We start from the raw sequence: 26,134 nt of genomic DNA, 5'->3' as shown, positions 1-26,134 counted from the left end.
GGATGTTTTTATACCATAAAGATATTCCCTAAACTTGCAATGAAAAGGCTTATGAGCAAAACAGGTACACCAATATCCTGAGTTTCTGATCTCATCAGATAGGGAAAGGAACTGCAACCGAGCCCAGAAGAGAAGCTGCTGCAGTCTGTCATCAGAACCATGAAGTCAGCCTATTAACCACCAAACTAAGCACACAGGATGCTCAAACAAGCCCTACTTCAACAGAGACCAGATTAGGAAGTAACTCTAGCTAGGGAGACCTTTTGGCCTATCATAAAAAACTTCTGGGATTAACAGGATTAATCAGATAACAAAAATTGATCATTCACTCAGAAATGCCTATTTCAGATAATCAGATGAGGATCCAGGAGGCCAGGATGAGTGGGACCCATGCATTAACAATGCCCTCTACTGGGACACCAATAAATAAACCTGAATAGGCTGTCCTCTTATCAACCTGATCAGCAATAAAAATTTTCATGTTCTTCTACAACATTTTATCAATATTGCTTTATTTTATATGAACCAGACAGCTAACAACCTCACTGTTTTTCTAAAGAACTAAAGTGAATTTTGTTTAAATTCTAGAATTTATCTAAAGCTCATAAATGTTTTTAATAATATTTTGTTGCTTAGAATAGTTTATAGAAATTAATTGAGTAGAAAAGATACTTTACCTGGTGGATCTTTCTTGTCATAATACTGGTAGATGCCGATGTCTCTATCTATAGAAAGAGTAAAATAACATTAAATTATGGTAAAAAGTTCTGGAGAATAAGAAGCCAAACCATACTATATTGGAGGCAAGGATGGGGAGGGGAGCAGAAACAGTCTCCTTATGTTACTAGAAATAAAATAGCTCAAAAGCATCTGGACATGGGTTCATCTATTCTAGGGATATGCAGAAACTGGAAAGTTTATCAATCTAATGAGAAAAAATTTACACAAAACTAGAATGGCATGAGGAAAAGATTAGTAAAGAACTGAAATCAAGGAAGACCAAGTTTTCTCTTTCACACTTCCTCCGATATTTTTCACAGGGCGCTACCAAAAGGAACTGCCACTAAGCAATGCCAAATGAAATCAGTGGATGGAAGAAAATGCCCTAGCTGTTGGATTCGAAGCTGTGGCTTGCTTTTCTCCAATTTAGCCTAGTTCCCGTCATACAGCATTTGGGGGAAAATCTGCAAGAAAGAAAGGGAGGATTATAGAGAAGTACAGATAAATTATTATCTGACACTTGTTTAGATTCAAAAAGCTTCCAAACTCATTCAAATGTGGATGCTCTGCTGGGGCTAAGAAGAAAAGCTAGGCTTCCAGATGTTGACATTGATTTAAGCAAGAAATCTGTTCTCGCCATTTAAATACAGGAGTAGATAATAATTTTGCCTACTTTCACCATATCTATGAACAATGAAATATTTCTTTGATTGAAGTAACATTTGTTTTCTTCCATGGAAAATAATTTTCAGTTACAACCATAAGGCACATACAACTGTTTCTAAAGGAATGGAAGCAGTACAGACTGCCCCCTGGTGACTGACTGCTTCACAGTTTTTCAAACTGATAAAACCAAAAAAAAAAAAAAGAAAAAGCCGCTATAATTAACTCTTCACATACTGTTTTTCAATACAGTCAATCATATACTTACTGAAGTCCTATTTTATTCATCATGTCATTAATTAAAACATACAATTTCAAAGAATACAGTTTTATGTCTACCAGTTAAATTGAAAATATCTGCTAAGGATGGATGGGGAAAAGCTGTGAGTAGGGCTTCCTGAGTACCAATGTTCTTGTCTTGGGTAGTGATTTTATAGGTGTGCCCTCCTTTTGATAGTTCACAACATACTGGATGGTCTATATACTTTTCAGTACATATACTTCAATAAAAAATTTGTTGTTTAAAGCTAAGAACCACAGGCGCTATGCATGTGACAAAAATCCTCTACTAAAAATATTCCAAGCTAGAATTGTACCATCATTCCATACACCTAGATATTTTCTACAACTCCAAAAAAAAAGCTGTGAAGAAAGATCATAAGTCTCAAAAAAGTATAAAACCTAGACATGAGTATAAGAGAAGGAGAAAGGTGAAAAGTATGCACTTATGATCAGGGAAGAAATGCTTCAATTAGAATTCCCACCAGTAATAAAATAAGTTCACTTTCTTTGTGGGTAGTTCTGGATTTTTTTGCTTTTTTTTTTTTTTTAATGCTAGGTCTGAACCAAGGAGTTCTGAGCTACATCTTCACCCCATTTTTTGATTTTATTTTTGAGACAGGGTCTAAATTGACCAGGCTGACCCAAACTTGCAATCCTCCCGCCTCTGGATTAGCTGAGATTATAGGCATGTGCCACAGCCCCCAACTGCTTAATTTTTTTATATGTATATTCTTAAATTTTTTTATTTTCATTTTATTTTATTGCTGTGCTGGAAATTGAACCCAGGGCTAGACAAGTGCTGTACCATTGACCTACATTTCTAGCCCATCTGTTGCACAGTTTTAACTTATGAGATTAGTATAATTTAAATCCTTTCTGAAGTTTCTGTTTTGTTTCATGATTCATGGATTCAGTATCTTTCCTCAAGTTTCTGTTACGTATTCTTTTTCCTTCCGACATTTGTTTCTTCAGAAATCCTTTGTCTCATTTATATATTTTGTTTTCTTTCCTATTGAAGATATTCCTCAAGTATCTGGTGATCCTTAGCTGTCTGTTCATATTTACAATTGAGACAACAAAAAGCTGACTGGAAGCTCTGGGTATATAAATAGGATTTGTTAATGAGAGGGCTTCATTGAACATCTAGGAACCAGAGTACTGTATTTCATTGAAGGATGCCCTCGAATGTCAGTGTAGATAGGTCGTCTCTGAAGGACCATGCAGTCACTTCAGAGACAAATTCCTCAAACTCTTTCTTGAAAATGGTATAACTGGGTATGCCATTCTCAGAACCAAGTGGGATTAAGAAGATATCATCCAACAGCATCCAACATTTCATCCCTGCTTTCAGGTAGGCAAGTCTTCTTCCACTGGCCCTGGTGTCCCCAAGTTCAGCCTTCCTAATTAAATACTTCCATAGCACAAGAGGTGCCTTCACTACTTCTTCTGTGGACCTTCAAGTACCTTTGTTGTCACCTATATGTTACATACCCATCTTCTGCAATAATCTGGCTCCCTGAATTTCTTTATCTTTCCAGAGTTTTAAGATGTAAACTGGTTGTCAATGGAATTCTCTGTAGCCAAGATATAATCAGATCTTTCAGGTCTGATAATTCCTTCATTCCTTCCATCTTCCAAAAATTGTCCAACTGCAGCTGTCCCCTTTGCTATTCTCTTACTCTTTGTAGGTTTTTGCCTTCTTTATTTAATTTACTTTACTCTCATTTGAGATGAGTTTTGGGAGTAAGCAAATGTGTGTTAAATCTTTAACTGGGAGTTTTATCCTTATGCACTTTAAGATAAATGGTGAAAATATGACATCCATCTGTAGTTATATACTCAATATAAAGAAACAATACTTTGCAAGGTAAACCATTTCTTAATAATGATTTAAAAGGTATATGAATAAAAATGTCTTCCTAAATACAAAAGTTGTTTTGGATAATAAAAGAAGATCTTTAAAAAGATGTTTTCTAATCAAATATTTGATCATATATTAATAAATATTGATAAAACATATTACTCCCAAGAATATGAAATGCAAAGAACATACAAATAATTGCATTTTCATAGCTATATATTTGAAATATTTAATATTAAATAGAAATGTCTACCATTAGCTAGCCTGTAAATATTTAGGATTATTGTTATTATGAATAATCCCAGGAAAAAATTAAACACATGAATATCACAACAGGAAGCAAATATTAAGCCAATAAAATTAAGTCAAGCTAAAAAAATAAGTAAGAGTAATTAAAAGGAATCATTTTCCATCAACCAATTTTTTTATAAAAGATAAAGAATACAACTCCAGCTAGAGAATCCAGGCTTCAATCTTTGCTAGTACTTATTTATAATGGTGAAACATATTTTTAAACTATTATATTTGATTCAGAGCTTATTTACCCCTAATGTGTAAAGTATTCTTCAAAGACCACAGGTGCAGTTCAGTCAAGCAGAAAGACATCTATCTGATGGCAGAAGGAATCTGTCCTGTTTAAAAAAATAATCAAAAAAAGAGACCAATTAATTTATCTTCTATTGTCTATAAAATCAAGACCCCCTAGAAATAGTAAAAAGAATCAATTGACCCTATTGATATTTGAAATAAAGACACTTTAATATATTTGGTTTTAACTATCCAGAAATAAACTCTAGGAAAAGAAAAATACATTTCTTTTTCCTGGATTTAGAATGTTATCATATTGAGAAATATAGTCAGGAAAAATACATAGTATGTAAGAAAAAAATATATATATACTATATATGGGTTTTCAATAGGATATGCTTGATTAAGCTGAGCATATTTAGAATTATTTAGTATTGAAGCATTTTTAAGTTACAATTTCAAGGAAAAGAAAGTTTTGTTGGGTAGTTAAGTACAAGAACATTTTGTGGTGCATTTTTAATATATAAAGCAACATTTTAAGATCTTTCACATACAAACAAGCTACTTAAAGTGGAATTTGCAAGGCAAATGGTATACAGCTACTACTGCATGAAGCACAGGACGACGTAAAAGTAAATTGCAGAGCCCGGGATTTAGCTCAGTGGTTTCGCCGCCTGCTGCGCCTGCTGCGCAAGCGCAAGGCGATCCCCGGTACCAAAAAAAAAAAAAAAAAGTAAATTGCAGGGGGCGGGGGATTTAGCTCAGTGGTTCTGCCACCTGCCTTGCAAGCGCAAGGTCTTCAGTTCAATCCCCGGTACCGAAAAAAGAAAAGAAAAGAAAAAAGTAAATTGTATAAAATCATATTAACACTCAGATATTATCTTGTTAATCTTCATGTTATAATGGATCCACTCTAACTGCAGTATTTAAAAAAAAGGTAGTAAAAATGTACATCCTATATTTCCTCCCATTTTAAAAAGAGAAGCTAGTTATAGGCATTATTGATACTTTTTTATTAATTAAGCAGAATCTCATCAATTTGGGAGACCAGTCTGAGTCAGAAAAGAAGCTAACAATTTTACAAATATTCATAAGACATTGATGTAACTTTCAAATGTTTTGCTTGGAAATTTACTAGTATACTATGCTCAATATTAGAAATACATACAGGGTAAGGGATTTAGCGCAGTGGTGCTGCCGCCTGCATTGGAAGTGCAAGGTCCTGAGTTCCAACCCGGTACCAAAAAAAAAAAATACATATAGCAATTTATTACAGACATTATAGAAATCATGACTGTTCTTTCTAGTAAACTTCTAGATAACAAAAGGAATTTGAAAAGTATTTTAAGATATCTTTTTGTGGAAAAAGCATTCAGCTTCTGTAACATTAGGAGTAACTAAAATTATTTCCCATACCATTCATATGGGTCATAATCAAACATAGCATTAGACATAGTAAGAACTTCTTTGGCCCACCTTCACCTTTACAGGCCCTCAATGTACTGATAATCATCAAGAAACAGGAGCTTTTTCAAGCAAGGAGACACAGTGTGCCAAGAATTGAAACAGCAAAGTGAAATACATGGCAGTCCTGCACAACCAGCGGGAGTGTAAGAAAGCTACAGAGATGTTACAAATGTTAGTGGATCTGCAAAGAAGCACAGGATTTTACCATTTAATTGTTGATGGTGATGATGAAAACGGCAGCAGGTAACACTCATTCTAAACATTTTATAGGTATTAACTCACATAATCCTCATAGCTGCCCTTCTAAGTAGCTATCTCTATAATGAAAAACTGAGGAACAGAGAGGTACTAGTGAGTAAGTAGTGGACTCAGACTTTAAATCTACACAAAGTAACTTCAGAGGCTGTGGTGGCAACCCTAGCAATCTGCTGCACTGGAATATAGACATATGGTATGGTAATTTTGAATAAAAAGGTGGCATGTTCCAAGGATGACAACAGATCCAGGTGCCTGGTGGGAAGTGATATAAAAATGAAGTTGAAAAGGGTCAGAAGGAAACAGGCTATAATAATACTAGTGTTTTGGGGGTTTGTCTTAGTAACAATCTTATTGTTGGGACAAAATACAACTTGAAAAGGAGGAAAAGTTTATTTTGGCTCACAGTTTTAGTCCATGGCCAGCTGGCTCCAGAGCAGAAAGGGTATGACAGAAGGTCATGGTGGAGGAAAGCTGATCAACACATGGCAGCCAGGATAAATCCACTGATGAGTATAGCACCCTCATGATCCATTTATCTTCCAGACACTTAAGACTTTGGAAGGACATTTTAGAACTAAAACATGACAGTCAATCTAAATTAGCTGTCTTCCTTACCTTAAGACACCTTAAAAGGTAAGAGATAAAAAGACTCCTCAATCTCTGATCTACTTTATCAGATGCAGTTGCCACTGTATAAAGATGAATGAATGAATGAATAAGTACTAAATTAATTAGTGATTTGTGAAAGAAAAATATCCATTTGTGGACAAGTTTCTACACAAGAGAAGGTATTTGAATTAAGACATGTAAAAATGTTAACATTTTATCTTGAATAAAGAACAAAAGATATGATGAAACATATATACTTGCTCTGATATTGAATATTAAGTTACCAACTTTTACACTTGATCTTAGCCAAAAGGCTGAGAAGCGATGAGTTACCAACTTTTAGACTGTATTAGAAAATAAAAATCACATTCCTTGATTTAGAGTTTATTAAGATATCAATAATAATTTATGGTAATTTGGGCAAAGACAAGGAAGCTGAAGTTAAACTGTTTTTTGTTACATACAAAGATTTTATTGTGTGAATTAAATAGATAAAACTTTAGAGATGAAACTATATGGGTTTTACCTTTACTTACATGTCACAAGAGAACAATATTTGAAATTCTATTTTCCTGTTTAAACCAATTCAATAATAAAGAATTTATCAAAACATTGTCCTAATAACAGAAATGGAAAATGGAATATAATTTTCTTTATAATCCACATTGGCTATTTTTAAGAGGCAGAAATGCCTTTAACTTGAAAAACTCTTCCCTTTACTACATTTGAAAGTCCTAAACTACTCGCAAATTATGATGTTTGGGGGAGAAGAGGCAAAATGAGCTCTGTGGAGAGCTTCAAATGTCAAGAGCAAAGCTGTTTATCATTTGCATATGGACACAGGAAACTCTTGAGAATAGTAGTGCAGAGTCTACCACCTGGACTTGTCTTCTAGCTCAGTACCCAAGGATTCCTGTCTAATTTCAATGCGGGTAGGAAGACTGAGAAAAATGTACAAGCAATTTCTGAAACGTTCTGATGTACAAAAAATACTGTTCTGGTCTTCCACTAAAAGTACAGGACAAAGTGGGAAGAAAAGTGCTTTATAAAGAACCTTTTTGAGGTCTCACAGAGAAATACAGTGTAACGGTGGAGAAGTGGTTGCAAGTGGTGATGGTACCCAGCAGAAAGCAAGTAGGTTGGTAGCCTGCAGGATTAATGTACTCAGTGAGTGTAGCAGCATTCAGACAAAACAAGATCAATGCCCAGCAAAAGTAGATAGGGTGGCCAAGGTGTGATTTGTATCACTTGGAGAAATGGCAGCAATAATTAGGTGAGGGAACAGGTATAGCAGATAGTGGTGAAGTAGAGGAGAAGAAGTAAATGATCCACTAGTAAATGAGTCACCTTATTTATGAAAACATGTCATAACTCCTGTGGACTCCCCAAAACAAGTGTGCTTAAAGAGATTGCTTTGCAAGGGATCATGCATGAACAAGGGGATAAAAGACTGTCGAATGTGGTTTATTCATCCTTGTTTTTCCTGAACTTCAAGTATCTCCAGGAAGATCAGGCAAAATTAAAGAAAATTAGTGGGGTAAATTTTGTAAAAATTTATAATAACAAAAAATGAGCAGGATAGGAGGGGATCAAATCAATATCCTTTTTAGTCTTCAAGATGTCTTACCATCTTCATACACTGCACAGATTTTTAAAACACTTTCAAATGTTTTGTATCTTACTCAAGAATGCCACCCGTTAGAAAGAATGCAGGTAATTTCCTGGTTTGAAAAGTCTGCCTGGAGGAAATAGTCAAGACTGAGCTTGTATTATTCAAATATTGTATTCACGCATAAATAGTTATTTTGAAGTAGAGAAGAAAAGGATTTCAGAAGAATGCCGAAATGCTACATTTTGGGAAGGAGAAATAGGCAAGGATTTAAAAGGTACTGAAACAATTAAGGGGCACCTACCAAAGGAACCTGAGAAATGCTGCCTCCTTCAGTGGCCTTGTACATTTCTCTGGAGGATAAAACCAATGCACATGACACAGAACTAGAACAATAGTAGCTGTACAGGGGAAAACAGAATAAAAGAATGCATTCCTTTAAAAATATAGCAAATTTTCCTACTACTGTACAAAAAGAATTATCCAAATGAAAAGAACAGCAAAATGAAAAACTTGAATAAACAAAAATTCAGCAATAATTTAACTTTTCACTTATTTGTAAATATTTTTCTTTTACAAGCTTTTGTTTAACTATAAAACATAGTTGGTGTCAGTTTCAGATGTCTCAAAAGGTCATTCTGAATCCAAATTGTCAGGCCGCAAGAAAAAGCATGATTTAAATTAAACTTGACCTAAACTTCGGATGACTATTCTCTGGTATGGGGAAGAATCTATGATAGCACAAAGTCTGAGGACAGAGAGATGAGAATAATCTAGAAAGCTCCTTTTTACTTTCTACTTTTATCTTCAAAGTTTCAACATTTAAGGTCTTCCCTGAAATTTGGGCTTCATTAGAATTATTACTATCTTCCTTAACAATTATTGTTACCATATAAACTAAATTTTGAGAAAATAATATGCAGAATAGGAATAGTTTCACTAATATAGTGTTGATAACCTTGTTTTGAATAATAAAACCTTTGTTTGAGAAGCAGAGCTGACTTAATAAATTGCAAAATACGGGCTGGGGATTTAGCTCAGTGGCACTGCACCTGCCTCACAAGCACAAGGTTGTGAGTTCTATCCCTGGCACGTACGTACGTACATACATACATACATACATACATACATACATACATACATAAATTGCAAAATACATTTGTCTTCTGCCAGGGTACTTAGGTATGCAATTCCCTGATTTCTGAAGTCAGCTATTTTGACTGTGATGAGGACAGGAAGCTTGAGAGCAAATAAAAACCCCAGTGTAAAACATAACAGCAAAGGATGAATTAGGCAAGAAAAGACACTGCTGTAGTTATAACAAAGATAAATGATACCACAGCGCTAACAAGACATTTAAAATGAATGTGTATTAGCAAAATAATGCAAAGAGCCTTGAGGGAATTTTTTTTGGTCATAAGCTTAAAACATAAATTTGCTATATATTATGAATAAATTTTGAGGGCTATCTGTTCACTAATTGAAAATGTACAAAAACAAAGACAACTAAATAGCATGAATTTAGATAAATCACTGGTTATATGTATTAGATATTATGGTCACCCTTAAGTTTAAAATTATATAAAATGTTGTGCATTGTCCCATAATCACTTCTCTAATGTCACCAATAGTATTAGTATCTGTTAAGTATACTCACAAACATATTTAATCAAAAGCATGGTACTGGAAAAAGACTTTTTAAAAATATTCAACACCAAATCAAATGTTTATATAATGTTAAAGTTCATGTAGAAGGGCAAGGGTATCTCAAAAAAAGGAGATCTCAAGCTTGGACTAAATGTGTTGTACCAAAAGACTTGAATACTACAAAGACTGGTACATTTTTTATCACAGAGCCTTAAAATATCTAAATATAATTAAATAGCACAAAACCTTTAGGCATCTTAGATACAGACATTTTACTGTGAGTTACTAAGATTTATAAAACAGTCTCAGCCAGGCATGGGGGCACACACCTGTAATCCCAGCATTCAGGAAGCTGAGGCAGCAGGATCACCATGAGTTCAAGGCCAGCCTGAACTACATACTGAGACTGTCTCAAAAACAAAACAAAACAAAAAAACAGGGTCCCTACTATCAAACATCTTATAATCTAGTATAGCAGATAAAATAACTTCAAAAACAGTATGAAACTTTGTGCAAATCTAGTAACATAAGGTGCTATAGGTACTCATTAGATGTTCTAATTTGATAAAGCAATGATCTTATAGAGGGGATCTGAGGAAGATAGATAAAGAGAACAATACACAAAGTGTCGATTAGAAAGATGCAAACCTTATTTGAGGAATAAAATGTAATCTGGCTCAGTGGATAAGTAGGAGAAAGAATGTAACCAAGGATGTTAATGAATGCCAAAATTAGGAATCAGGAGTCTCTATTTGCTAGGGATGTAATGAGGAATAATGAAAAGTTTCTGATCAGGGCTGGTATTTTACAAAAATAATCCACAGTCCAGGATTGTTGGAAGATTAACTGGTAAGTGCCATACTGGAGGAGTGAAGGGAGATCTGATACAATGATCTGCTAGAAAAACAACTAAAGTAACAGATAACACTAATATTCATTCAGTAACAAGGTCTTGAATTGGGATGGTGGAACTTGGAATATAAACAAAGAAAGAGATGCAAGTGATCTTTTGACGAAAATCATCATAGCATATATGGATGAAAGAAAACCAAGGAAGAAGAATCTGGAGTGACCTCCAAGGGATTGGGATTTGGTTACTGCACAAATTATGACCCCTACCTTGAACACAGCTCACTGAGCAGGCTTGCTTCCAACACTCTGCGACTAGCAAAAGGGTTCCAGGATATCCCATTTGTTCATAACAACTGGCTCAACTACTCAACTCACCTAAATTTTCCCAGCTACTGACCTCACTGTGTACGTGGTCTCCTGTTATCCTTTTGCCTTGCTCTCAAATGGGAACTCAAGTTTGTATTCTTACTTACAAACACCAACAAAGAACCCACAAGTACCATTCTTCTTTGCCACACTGGTTCCCAGGAACCCTTTACCTCTAGCCTTGTTCTCATCTGATTTACACTGGTTCCAAGGGCAGGATGTGGATTAAAACATACATGGAAAGAGGTTGATCTGAAAAAGGAACAAATTCTGCTAATGTTAATAAGTGGAATTTTAGATACAGTGGGAATCTGAGGTACAAGGGAGTCACCTGGGTACATATGTCTGGCAGCTAGCTAAATATACATAAGAGGAACCTTGAGTTTGTAAAAAGTATTTTTGAATTTTCTAAATAGAGAGGAAGGTTCAAGCCCCTGAATAAAATTCCAGGAGAAAAACAGTCAAGAGTAAATGTTTTGGTAATGCCCTGATAAGGAGACAATAGAAAAGACAGACCATGTTAATATAACATCAGGAAAGCCATGGATGAGAAAATGGAGTACGTGAGTGATGTGTGAGCATGCATTTAGCCATATAGTGATCAAACTTGTTGGTCGTGAATTTTAATGTAGAGATGATCTCAATATTGTTTAATGAGAAGTAATGTTTTATCAAGGACACAAATTAAGTCTGCTAAACAAGGTGTGGTTCTACTATTCTAAATGCTGGGCTCTGAACCAAAAACTGCCTTCATTTTAATCCTGCTGTAACAAATTTATCCTAAATCATTTAACTTCTCTGTCTCAATTTCCCCACCTGCAAAAACAGGGATAATAATACTGACCTACATGTGTAAGAGTGTTGTAAGGATTAATTAATGTTGTATAATGCTTTGAAGATTAACAGTGGGTACTGCATAACTGCCTATAACATGAAAAATTCATCCTTTAATTTTCTTCAAAATAGCAGTTACTAAATAAATGGTTTAGCTCACTTAGTAACATTTATCTTTTAATATTATCAACTTATTATTTAAAATGAATCTACATTTTTCTCTATACTGTGTTACAGTATATAAAGGTCTAAGTCACTTGGAAAGTCTACAATACCTTCTTAAATATTAAATGTAAATAAGTACCCACTACAAGTATTTAATAAATGTTAAAAGCTAATAATTTTAATTATAAAGTTTTGATTCAACATATAACACTAAGCAACTGAGTGGTAGAAGCAAAATGCAAAAGCACAAAGTACTTATTTTGAAAACTGATTTAGAACCTAAAAGTGTACCAAAAAGGGAAAAGAAAGACTTTCAAATACATTAGACACTCTATCTGGCCTTTAGTTTCCTGGGTATTAAAATTATAATAGTAATGCATACTTACTGCTTGTTTAAATGCAAACACTATGGAAGTATTTGATGTAAATTTTCCCACCCACTCTGATGGGCACCACTGCAGAGTTTGTGATGTGTCCTTTCAGGCTTCTTCAATGTACTTGCAACATACCCACACTCATGGTGACTTGTTTTGTGTCTTCAAAGACAGGATTTTACTATACATACATCTTTTTTTTTTTCACCAAGCAACGCATGGATATTCTCTTTGTCAGCATATATAGATCCACTTCACAGCTGAAATGTCCCACTGATTAGCAATCATAATTGGCTTAATCATTCTCTTAATAAACAACAATCTATTTCTAATTTTGCCTTGTAAAAATGTTACTATGAAAATATGCCCATATGCTTTAACATTGTGATTGCTTATGAAATGACTGTATCAATTTCAATTGCCACAGATAACATGACTGCTCTTCCCCCTGTATCCGTAATGGCTCAAATCATTATCAGTTTTGTATTGTTGCCAAACTGTTAAGTGAAAAATGGATTATTATAATTTTAACTTTCAGTTTTTAGTTCATTAATAAGATCAAACACCTTTTCACATATTTTAAATAATTTTGTTTCCTCTATAAATTATCTATTCCTATCTTGGGCTCATCTTTCTATGAAGTTCCTCATCCCTTTGGTATTAAGGAATTTAATTCTGTTATATACTTTGGACATATTTAGTCTTTTTAAACTTTTTAAATCAACCTTATATGTGTAGAAAATAAGAGAATATGGAATCCACTTTTTTAAGTTGTTAATAACAGAAAGCTCTGAATTCAGCTAGTTCTGTGCAAAATGCCAAAGAAATCAAGCCCCCTCACTACCCTGGCCAGGGAGCGGTTCTTTACAGTGACTAACAGTTGGTCAGTAGCTATTTATGAGTAAAATAAAAGGTGACAGATTTCTGTGTTCCAAGAGAACTTGTGCCTGATTCTTATCAAAAGAGATTAGAAGAAATTCTATGCCTAGAAAGAAAAGTAGGAATCCCTTCATTTTCATGAAATAAATTGTGGCAAAAAAATCTTTATAAATCTGTTAGTACTTAAATTTGGAAAATATTTCTCTACAGAATTATTCAAACAATTTAATTCACTTAGTTAAATAGATCTTGTCAATGTAACATTTTCCGTCTTGTAAGGACTTTCGACAATTTATCAATGGCTTCGTCATTGTTGCCTGCTTCTTCCTCTTTCTTCTCATTACAACAAAACAAATTAAATTTCACTAATACTTAAAGATCAGTGCTTACCTCTGCATAGCAATTTTATGGGTGTATATTAATACAAATAACTTACTTGCTGATGCTTTTTTTTTTTTTTGGTACCGGGGATCGAACTCGGGACCTTGCACTTGCAAGGCAGGCAGGGGAACCACTGAGCTAAATTCCCGGCCCAATGCTTGTATTAAATATTTTGCTATACACAGTTTTCCATTATTCCAAAGAAACAGGCCTAGCTGAAGTGTATTTTATCCATGATCTTGCAAAATCATTGCTGTAGTTTATATTAGATAGTTTAGGGGGAAAAAAGTATGCTTGCATAAGCCAACAATAATAAGAACAATAACAATAATCTTTTCCCACCACTACCCCCAACATAGCTACCCATCTTTCTGAACTTCAAAAATATGAGCTTAATTCGTTTAGAGTGCACCTCAATCACAAGAATAAAAAGACAAAGAAAATAGAAATGTTGGCAATGTGATAATGATAATTAATTCTAGATTATAACTCTATAAATATAATTTTATGCTACACTTGGATAGAAAAAAACATGACTTTGAAGAGAAAATAAATTGAATTTCAGGAATAATTCCTAAATAGCTCAGTTAAAGACAAGAGAACACTGAAATGCTCTTATCTAAACCAATGCTTAAATATTGAAATAATTTGTCAATTTAGAGTTACTGTTTTAAAAAGTACATAAATCAAAGACTGTTGTGAAGTGAGCAAAAATGGAAAAAAGACAGAAAGCCTTTCTCTACAAATAGAAGAGACAGTGAAAAATACTGAAGTGCCCTGCAGCAATACCACCTCAACCTTGTCAGATTTCACTTGTCAACACTTTGATGACAGACTGCAACCCCCTCCTCTAAAAAACCCTAGTAACTGTTGAAAGAAATGCTTCTTATAAAAAGTGGAATATCTCATGCAATTTGATAGTTGTATACTTAGAAATCTTTCTTTTCTGAAAAAAAAAGACTTGAACCCCCACCCCCGTGGGCTTCTATAAAAACTTGGTTGCTATAGAACCTTAACATAGGGAAATGAAGGGTGGATAGCATTTTTATATACCTACTAAATGCATTTTATATTTATTACATCATTACATAGTCATAGGAGCCCTCTGAAATTATGCACTAAATGATGTGAATGTATGTATGTGTGTGTTTGTGTGTTTGTGTGTGTGTGTGAGAGAGAGAGAGAGAGAGAGAGAGAGAGATTCTGTCAGTCTATACACATAAAAGCAGTTTTCTGGGCAGAGAAAGGCAGTTTCTTCAAGGCCCTTGTGTTTCCTTTCCCTTCAAATCAATGATTAGGGCCTAAATCCCTTACTCTACAATTACGGAAACTGAGGTCTAAGGAGATAAGGTAATTTGTACAAATTTAATCAGCTTGTGAAGGGAACAAAGGAACTGGGATTCTTGTCCACAAACCATCTTTGTAGTGTACCTTCCTCTACTACCTCCTTCTTCTACTACCTCCCTCCACCTAAATGTGGCACTGCACACAGCATTTTGATACTCGATCAGTGACTTACATAATAAAGTCATAGCAAAAGTTAGCATTATTTTCCGACCAACTTTTACTTTATTTTGCTTAGAAAGCTCTTGGAAAAAGTTATTTGAATGTCTATTTAAGCACAATTTTTAGTACATCATGAGTTTGCAAGTAAATTGATGTACCTGAAATGTCTTGATTAAAATTGGTGTTTCTTAGGCACTAAAAAAACTTCCTACTATTTGCATATCAAACTTTATTCACAAATAATATAAAAATGAGCTCAAATGTAAATTACTAACATTTTATGGCTAACTGGTAAATAGATTAATGTCTTCTTTTGGAGCTGTTATATCAGAGAAGCTTTTCTATTTTGACTACCTTTATTTGGTAGTGGCTCCAATTCAGTTCTCAGTTCCTCAGTCTCTAGGACAAACAAGTTCTTAATGAAATGTTAAGCCCTAAATGCTCACAGTTTATAAGAATTCTGTAGTGACTGGATCTACCTCTATACTATTTCTTCCCTGATTGATTGTTTTCACCTTTACTGATGACTTGTCATAGTGCTTTTACTTAAATAAAAAATTTCCTATTTTGTTTCAATGGTTGAATGGAGAGCCAAAAGACAACTTGGGAAAGAACAGTCTTTTCTTATTGAAATGGAGGCCTATGAATAACCACCAATGTTCCCTGAGAAGGGATCAATTTCACCTTATATACTTAACACAGGCATACATCATCACAGCTTAAAATGCCAATAATTTCCTAATGCAGTAGGAAATTATCTGATATTTAAAATTCAATACATAAAACAAGACTCTAAGATTAGCATGTTTTGCCCTGAAGCCCAAATAACAGATTAATAAAAAATATTTCTATACTTTTAAAATCATACTCTGTATTAATCTTGAGGAATAAATGGGAAGACATATTTGAAAATATGTAGCAAATGATGGCTGTTCAATAAATGTCAGTTTCCTTTTTGTGAATGTTAAATACCCCAAAAATAATAAGTCTAACTTAAATAGTTCTTAGGGAAAAAAGTCTATTTCAGTGGATATTACCCACTGGATATCATTTTATCTTCTAATTATTTTTAGTTTGATTTAACCTGCATTTATATAACATCTACTAAGTGACAATCATGTAGTGCTAGGCATTCAGGATACGAAGAAAAAAATCCAAGAACTTATCCTTAAGGAAGTTATAACAGAGAAAAACAATGAACAAAGTTACATCAGAATGTAATAAATAAAATAGAACCAAATAAATAGAACAGTTACTCCCAGCATCTCACACAATCTCAATCACAATAAAGAGAAATAATTTATGCATTTCAAAATCTGCAATATCTTCAAAGAAATGAACCATGTGACCCTATGAATCTATCTACTATATTTCCCTAATTCTGGTAACTGTTGGTGGTTTCTGAAATTTTATATATCTTATAATCAATGTGTAACATTTAATATAGCATTGCTTTTATCATTAGAACTTGCTACTAAATCAACGGTAAATTAGAATTAAAGAAAGATAACACATGTCAACCCTTGATTTCTTGTGGGGAAAAGATGAGTTCCAAGGGACTTGGCAACATACACAAAGTCCTCTCAAAGTCCTACATAGATGACTTTCAATATAGATAGGGAATTATGCACATGTAGTTACTTTCACTCCCAGCCAAACTCACACTAAAGTGACAATAACACAGTAAATAAATTTAAAAACTCAAAAGGCAATGGAATTAGAGGCAAGATAATAGGGGCACGAAATAACTAACAGTAGATTTGTAAAAGCAAAAAGCTAAGTATCTATGACAGAATTCAGAACTGAGAGTCAAAAAGCACATGCACTGGAACTCCAGAAAAGCTCAGAAACTGGAAATATTAAGGATTTCTGAAGGAATGGCTGTACTTAGAAATGATCATAAGAGTCATGCTTGAAAGTCCAGGTGTTCTTCCTTGCCAGCACTGCTGGCCAATGATCTCTCCCCACTGTAGAAGAAAAGTGGAAATAGACTCTTGTGATAGGCTATATCAGAGCAACTCCTTAAGAAATAAAACATTACCAAGACCAGCAGAGCTATATTGAAAAGCGAGAGGAAAGAAACTCTTGAAAATAAAAATATGAGGACCAAGACAAAAAAATTCAGAAGACTCAGATGATACTGTTAAGTCTGTTGAAAGGGAAAAAGTACACACACATACACACACACAAAGAGAAAAAGAGACAAGAAATGTGTGGATCAGTCAGACTAACTTTTAGACATCTAAGACAGAAAACCACTAACAGAAGGGAAGAACTTATACAAGAAAACTTCCTAGAATTGAAGTACATGACCTCTAAGGTTGAAAGAAATCACAAAGTATGCAATGTGTATCATACAAAAGCCTCAACCCCTAGGCACATCATTATGAAACCTCAAAACACTGGAAATAAACAAAGCATCAAAAAGTTTCGGGGCGGGGTATCACATAATATCATTCCCAAGAGCAACACTGGAAGTTTGAAGACAGAGTCAGAAGACACTTTCTTATGGAAAATTACTTCCCACCTTTAATTCTGTATGTAGCCAAATTACCATCAAATATGAGGTTAGAAACAGATACTATTCAGAAAAGTAAAGTCTGAAAAAATAATTGTTATAAATTTTTTTCAGGAAGTTACTGAAAATGTGTCCCCACAAAGAGTGGAACAAACCAAGGAAGATGATAATAACATAAGGTGCAGTAAATAAGGGCTCCAATACAAGAACAAAGGAAAAAGATTTCCTGGAATAATGATGAAAGGATATCCTAGAAGGATGTCTCATGCAGGTAAGAGTTAAGTTGAGACTTAAGCAGAAGAGCAGAGAATTCCAAGAAAACGTACAATGGACAGAGTAAAAGATTACCTGATGAATTTAAACTTAAGGACTTATACTACTGCTGGGAGGAACAGGGAATGAATAATAGGTTTACAAAATTAGCAAATAAAATGAGTAAGGCAATTATTAACTGCAGACAAAGGAAAAAGTTGGAGCCATTCCACCACTCCCAAGCCCAGAGGTAGGGGCTTCCGGGCCACTGTTCCATCGCTCCCAGCCCAGAGGTGAGGGCTTCTGGGTCGCCACTCCACCGCTCCCAATGCAGAAGTGAGCCTGTGGGTGCCAACAGCACACACCCCGTCCCACCGAAACGAGAAGACATGTAAACAAGTCTCAAAACCAGACATCCAGATCACCTACAGCAACCACAAAAGGAAAAGAGATGGATCACTCTGATACTCAACAACCTGGACTCCCTGAATTGGCAACGAAAGAGGATCTGGAAACAATGAAATCAGAAATAATTTCTCAGATAACAGCAGAGATTGTGTTCATAGTGCAAGACCTGATTAATAAATCTAGAGAGGACACAGGTAAAAAATACAGGAGGTGAGGAACATGATGGAATTGCAACACAGGAAACAAATGGAATCCATAAAAAAGATAGAAACACATTTCCAGGAAATTAAAAACTCCATTGAAAGCCTACACAGCAGAATGAGCCAATGTGAGGACAGAATTTCAGATATAGAAGATAAGATTGCAATTAATGACCAGGAAAAGAAAAATTGCTTCAAAATTATAAGGGACCACGAGAAATCAATCCAGCAGCTGCTAGACGATGCAAAGAAGAATAACATAAGGCTGACTGGAGTCAATGAAGAAACAGGAGAGAGTTCAGACAATATAAAAAAACTGTTCACAGAAGTAATGGCAGAAAACTTCCCAAGCAGGGGAAAAGAACTTGACATACAGATATGTGAGGCATACAGCACTCCAACTAGCCTTGATCAAAAAAAATTTACACATAGGCATATAATTGTTAAGATTTCAGAAACCCAACAGAAGAACAAAGTTCTACAAGCAGTTAGAGAAGAGAAACAAATCACATACAAAGGAAAGCCCATCAGAATCACAACAGACTAGTCATCGTAAACGCTCAAGGCAAGAAGAGCTTGGAGTGACGTATTCCAAGCCCTAAAGGAAAACAGCCTCCAACCCATACTGATGTACCCTACAAAACTATCTTTCAAAATTGATGGAGCAATAATATACTTTCATGACAAAGAGCACCTAGGAACTTCATGAATACCAAACCAGTCCTCCAAAAAGTTTGAGATAATATCCTAGGAACAGACAATGAGGATCACAACCCCAGGAAGCAAAGCAGAATGAAGCCATCAGGCACGATAAGAAGTTAAATGTAAAGGGAGAGAATCCAACAAAAATAAAAAGTCATGACAATGATAAGTCAATACGTATCAGTTACAACCATCAATGTTAATGGTCTCAATTCACCAATCGAAAGAAACAGACTGGCAGAATGGGTCAAGAAGCAAAATCCAACAATATGCTTCATACAAGAAACACACTTAATTCAAAAAGAAACTCATAGATTGAAAGTTAAAGGGTGAAAAATAACACTTCATGTGACAGGAAACTGAAAAAAAGCAGGAGTAGCTATCCTCTTTGCAGATCAAGTGGATTTCAAATAAACACTGATTAACAGAGACAAAGAAGGACACTACATCCTTGTAAAGGGAACAATCCAACAGGAAGAGATGATAATCATAAATATCTATGCACCAAACACTAGTGTGCCCAACTATGTAAAACAAATACTAACGGACATGAAAAATCATATATGTACCAATACAATAGTAGTGGGGGACCTCAATACCCCACTGTTACAAATAGACAGATCAACTAGACAAAAAATAAGTAATGAAATACTAGAACTCAATCGAACAATCTTGAATAAATGAACTTAACAGATGTTTACAGTGTTCCACCCCACAAAATCAGAACACACATTCTTTTCAGCTGCACATAGGTTGTTCTCCAAAAGAGACAACATACTCACTCACAGAACGTATTTAAGTAAGTGTAAAGGAATTGAAGTGATCCCCTGTATATTATCAGACTATAGTGTGATGAAATTGGAGATCAATAGCAAAAGAAACTGCAAAAATTACATGAACACATGGAAATTGAACAACACACTTCTGAATAACCAATGGGTCACAGAGGAAATTAAAGAAGAAATCAGACAGTTCCTTCAATTAAATGACAATGAGAATACAACATATCGGAATCTATGGGACACAATGAAAGCAGTCTTATGAGGGAAATTCATAGCAGTGAATGCACATATTAGGAAAACAGAGCGAGCCCAATTAAACAACCTGATGCTGGACCTCAAGCTTCCACAAAAAGAAGAGTAGGACAAACCCAAAGCTCACACAGGGGAGGAAATTATAAAGATTAGGGCAGAAATCAATTCATTAGAGACTAAGCGAACGATACAAAAAATTAATGAAGCCAAGAGTTGGTTCTTCGAAATAAACAAAATTGACAAACCCTTAGCCAACCTTGTCAGAAAAAGGAAAGAAAAGGCCCAAATCCATGCAATTAGGAATGAAAAGGGTGAAATGCCAACAGACCCAGCAGAAATCCAGAGGATCATCAATACCTACTTCCAGAACCTATATGCCAATAAGATGGACAACACAGAAGAAATGGACAGATTCCTAGACACATAGGAATTACCAAAGTTGAATGAAGAAGACCTAAAAATTCTAAACAACCCAATATCAACCAATGAAATTGAAAACATAATTAAAAACTTATCAACTAAGAAAATCCCAGTTCCTGATGGCTGCCCTGCTGACTTCTACAAGACATTTAGAGAGGAACTGCTGCCACTACTGTTTAAACGCTTCAATGAAATTGAAAGGGAAACAATATTCCCAAATTCATTCCTGGAAGCAAGCATCACCTTGATCCCAAAAGCTGAGAAAGACCCAACCAAAAGAGAGAACTATAGGCCAATCTCACTAATGAACATAGATGAAAAAATGCTTAATAAGATACTTGGAAATAGAATGCAGAAGATCATCAAGAAGATCATACACCCTGACCAAGTGGGATCCATCCCAGGGATGCAGGGATGGTTAAACATACACAAATCAGTCAATGTAATACACTATATCAATAGAGCCAAGGACAAAAACCATACGATTATCTCCATAGATGCAGAAAAAGCATTTGACAAAATCCAACATGCATTTATGATAAAAACCCTACAAAAAATTGGAATAGATGGTCTCTACCTCAATCTGATAAAAGCCATCTATGAAAAACCAGCAGCCAATATCATAGTAAATGGTCAAAAACTGAAATCCTTCACACTAAAATCAGGAACAAGACAAGGATATCCACTATCACCACTCTTCTTCAATATAGTTTTGGAAACGTTAGCCACAGCAATTAGACAAGAGAAAGAAATAAAAGGAATAAAGATAGGAAATCAAGAAGTAAAATGGTCATTATTGCAGATGACATGATATTCTATATAGAGGACCCCAAGAACACCACCAAAAGTCTTCTAGACTTAATAACCAAATTCAGTCAAGTAGCTAGATACAAGGTCAACACACAAAAATCAATAGCTTTCCTCTACACAAACAACAGACTGACTGAGAAAGAAGTAGGGCAAACAATTCCTTTCACAATAGCATCCAAAAACTGAAATACCTAGGAATCAACCTAACAAAAGAAATCAAAAACCTCTTCTCTGAAAACTATAGCACTCTGAAAAGAGAAATTGAAGATGATATCAGAAAATGGAAAGACATCCCATGTTCCTGGGTAGAAAGGATCAATATAGTGAAAAATAGCCATGCTTCCAAAACTGCTATACAGATTCAATGCAATCTCAATTGAGATCCCAGCAGCATACTTCACAGACCTTGAGAAAACAATCCAAAAATTCATTTGGAACAAGAAGAGACCCATAATAGCAAAAGCAATTCTAGGTAACAGAGACATGGCAGGGGATATCACAATCCTCAACTTGAAACTGTACTACAAAGCTACTGTGATAAAAACAGCATGGTACTAGCAAAGAAACAGACCTGAGGACCAGTAGAACAGATTAGAAAATGGAGAAACAATTCCAGATACACTCAGCCACCTCATCTTCGACAAAGGAGCCAAACACCCTCACTGGAGGAAAGATAGCCTCTTTAATAAACAGTGCTGGAAAAATTGGGGTTCAACTTGCCAAAGATTAAAAGTGGACCTATATCTTTCACCATGCACTAAACTAAAATAAAAATGGATTAAAGATCTAAATATTAAAAGAGAAATGCTGAACTGTCTTGGACAGAGGTTAGTTTGAACTTTTTTTTTTTTTTTTTTGGTACCGGAGATCGAACTCAGGACCTTGCGCTTGCAAGGCAGGCACTGGAACCACTGAGCTAAACCCCCGGCCCAAGTTTGAACTCTTGAAAACACTGGTGTAGGAAAAGATTTTATGAAGAAAACCTCAATAGCACAAACAACCAAAAGAGGGATGTCTTCTTATTAAAAAGCTTCTTCACAGCAAAAGAAACCACCAACAGTATGAAGAGACAACCCACAATGTGGGAAAATTTTCACCCGCTGTTCCTTAGACAAAGATCTACTATCTAGAATCTATAAAGAACTTAAAAAAAATCAGACCTCCCAAATTTAAAGACCCAATCCAAAAATGGGCATCTGAAATGAACAGACATTTCTCAGACAAAGAAGTAGAAATAGCAAATAAACATATGAAAAAATGTTCAACATCACTGGTCATTCAAGACATGCAAATGAAAACAATGCTGAGATTCCACCTCACTCCAGAAAGAATGGCTGCTATCATGAAATCAACCAATAACAAATGCTGGCGGGGCTGTGGGGAAAGAGGAACCCTGCTCCACTGCTGGTTAGAGTGTAGACTGGTGCAACCACTGTGGAAATCAGTATGGAGATACCTCAAAGAACTAGGACTGGAAGTCCTATTTGACCCAGCTATTCTCCTGGTGGATATCTTCCGCAAAGAATTAAAAGAATCATACCACAGTGATATATGTGTACCCATGTTCAGAGCAGCACAATTTGTAACAGCTAAAACTTGGAAACAGCCCAAATGCCCATCAACTGGAGACTGGATAAAAAAAAAAATGTGGTTTTTTTTATAAAATGGAGTACTACTCAGCCACAAAAAATGAGAAATTAGAGACATTTATAGCTAAATGGATGCACATTGAGGCCATACTCTTAAGTGAAATAAACAGGACAAACGTGTAAATACCAAAGAGTTTCTCTAGTGTCAGAAACTGAAAGTGTAAATAAGGACTAAATGGTGTAATAGATAATGTGAAATAGGAAGAAAAGAGGCAAAGGGAAGGGGAAGTGGGAGGGATAGGGGAAAAGAAAGAAGGGAATGGAATTAATATGGGAAAATGAAAGAACGGAAACAAAGTCTTTGTAAATAGGGAGGGATAGGAGGGGTTGAAGGGAGGGCAGAGGAAGGGGGAAAAATAAGCACCAAGAGAGATTATATAAAGGTGCAAATTTCCAATGATGAATGTCATTATATTGTATACCTACATTGTACCAATAAAATAAAATTTTCAGAAAAAATTGTAAAGAAAGAAAAATGTAATCACAGAATGCTACATGAGTACATAAACTTTGCTTTTATATATTCATATAGTTAGAAACATGTAAACATGCAATACTGATTAACCAAAATTGTGGTGTAATGATGTTGGAAGGGAAAAAGGAAGTGTGTAGCAGAGGAGGTGAGGTGCTTTGGCATGCTGAATATTTTGAAGTAAAGGAGACTGAATGAACCACAAAAGCAAGACCTCTCTTACCTTCTCCTGACTTTCTCTCACCTCTTCTACTCCTCTGAAGACATAGAGACCAAACTTCCTCTTCACAAAGACAAGTAATAGAAAGTAGAATGCCTCTCCCTCAAAGCAAGCCAAAAAACTTAGATGGCTACTCTCTCCTTTCTACCTTGAATATCCTCATTCTGAAGAGGTACTGCTCTATACTCAGGGAAAGAAATGCTACACAGAGAGCCAAGAAAACTGAACACAGGCCTTCCTGAGACACCCTTCCTCAGTCTATTATCATTAGACCATGCCCTTTTGTCTGATCGCATTTCTACATAGCTGTCCATTCTTCATTGAACCTAAGCATAAAAACAGCTTTTTCTAGATCTTCGGGTCATTTTTGAAAGCTCCTGTGTCACATAAAACTTTGTATAAACTTGTTATGCTTTTCTCTTGTTAATTTGTCTTTTGTTCTGGGAGCACTGGCTGTGACCCTTATGATGAGTAAGGAAAGTATCACATTTTTCTGCCCCTACAGGGTTAAATTCTATTCCAAAGTAAGAAGTTAACAGGTTAAAAACTGAAACTTTCAAATGTGGGAATTAGTACATGCATGTGGTTTACAAATATGAAGGTAAATACCAAAAGAAATAACTGAAGAATTGAAAATGGTTGCCTCTGGAGAGTCCTGGGGAAGATAAATGCTCTTGTTAGTTTCAGACCCTGTAAAAAGTGACATCAATACTATGTACATGTGCTATTTGGATTCAAAGAAAAAGTTGCCCCACTCCAACTAAGATTATTCAGAACACATTTACAAATAGAATTAACAGTGAACACTGAGTAAATGCCTCATCCCAAGTATTTTGACCTTCTTGTGATAATGCTGCTAAAGACTTGGTGGACACTATTCTCCTTCAAATTAATGGTGGGTTTACCCTTACAGGCTGCACCTTTGATAAAGTTACCTTGACAAAGATTTTCCATGAAAGAACATTATCTATAAGAAGTAGTCCAGGTATGCCAACAACACAGCATCAGTAACTAATTTTGGAGCCAACTCCAGCTGCAGCTGTGTGTATTTAAACAGTCAGGATTTGTCAAAGATGGAACCAGCTAATGAGGAGGTACTTAGGCATTCAAAGCAGGGTTTGCTTTTTTTTTTTTTAAGTAGGTAATACATTTTGTGTTTAGTTATTTTCTAGTGAAGAAAAATTAGATGACATATATTTTAACTAATTTTAAATTTATAGCTAAATATAAATGAATGCATAATAAATTTGGCACAAACACTGGTAACTATACATCTTTTGATGAGCATTCTAATTTACTTATATAAAGCAGGAAATTTTAAAAAATTATTTGTACATGATTTAGTTATCTTATACTTATATAAAGTATCAAATGTACAAATTGATATTTGGGCATGATTTAGTTATTTTAAGTATAAATTTTGTAATGTGACTTCGTTGCAAATTGTTTAATATGTGGCACACTCAAAAGTATTTTCCATGAAAGATACTCAATAAAAAGTTTAATGCTGTTACAGAAAAATGGTCAAACTGAAAACTACATTGTGTTGGGTAGTGTTAACCTCCTATTTATAATTTAAATCACTGTTTATGCTGATAAAGAAAAAAGTTCAATTTGCCTTTAGAAATTGCATTTACCTGTTGAATAATATTCAAATTTATTTCATGTTCTCAGCTAATTATAGAGCACCTACTGTGTTCTAAATGCTTTATATGCATTTTCCTAGATTTTACAACAACCATCTGAGGTCAATATTCCCCATTTTTTTGAGTAGAAAAGTGATGGGGTTATACTTCTAACACAAATCCAATTCCAAAGCCAATCATTTTGACACTACATGCTTCTTTCATTACAGGGCAATTAAATCAATTTTTGTTAAAAAGTTTTCATGGCTGTACCCAGAATCAGCTGCTAACAGCCTCTTTTGAAGTGATGAGTCTACACTTGCAGATGTGTGTCACCCCATGCCAGGAGAGAAGGCAGCCAATGACTGTGTTGTAAAGACACTAAAACTGCCGTTGGGGAGCCCACATGTAGAGGAGGTGATGCTGGCAGGCACACCCTTTTCCCCCATGTAAGCCAACTTGGGACATAATTTCAACAGCTCCCGGAATATCTTTGGAAGGCTGCAACCTCAGAAGAGATCCTGAACCAAAAGAGCTCTGTAAGTCATTCTCATATATTTGATGCACAGAAATAATGAAGACTAAATAAACATTTGCTTTTAAAAAAAATCTGATATTCTTTCACTAGATAAATTGTTATAGCTTGTGTTATAGCTTGAATCTAGATGTCCCCTCAAACCCTCATGAACTCATAGGTGGGGCTTTTCGGAGCTGGTTGGATCTAGAGTGTGTGAAACTGGGATTAAGGGTGTGTGGTACTAATTTAGTCCACTGAGTGGACTTAGCATAGCTCTGGCTGGCACCATCCAAAAGGCTGGTAGCC

General features: G+C 35.0%; 1 protein-coding gene and 1 pseudogene across 11 annotated transcripts in view; both read right to left on the bottom strand.

Moving 5' to 3' along the window:
- Wdpcp (WD repeat containing planar cell polarity effector) overlaps positions 1–26,134 on the bottom strand; it is a 406,541-nt gene that overhangs the window by 337,632 nt on the left and 42,775 nt on the right. For 9 of the 11 annotated variants that reach the window (XM_087216012.1, XM_087216011.1, XM_087216010.1 and 6 more), the window contains 2 exons: positions 4,072–4,158; positions 678–725 (listed from right to left, as the gene is read on the bottom strand). In XM_087216012.1, the coding sequence (XP_087072138.1) occupies positions 678–725; positions 4,072–4,132 (109 nt within the window). In that variant the 5' untranslated portion in view covers positions 4,133–4,158. Of the gene's footprint in view, positions 1–677; positions 726–4,071; positions 4,159–5,222; positions 5,277–26,134 lie in introns of all 11 variants that reach the window. The other 2 variants (XM_087216008.1, XM_013074007.3) reach the window with 2 other exon arrangements.
- On the bottom strand, positions 6,597–6,714 carry LOC147826927 (U2 spliceosomal RNA; annotated as a pseudogene).

The sequence above is a fragment of the Heterocephalus glaber genome, unplaced genomic scaffold (assembly GCF_053883595.1).
Source record: "Heterocephalus glaber isolate CG9 unplaced genomic scaffold, H.glaber_assembly_v1.0 deba00001457, whole genome shotgun sequence".
NCBI lineage: Eukaryota > Metazoa > Chordata > Mammalia > Rodentia > Bathyergidae > Heterocephalus > Heterocephalus glaber.
This window is presented reverse-complemented; position numbering and strand designations above follow the sequence as displayed.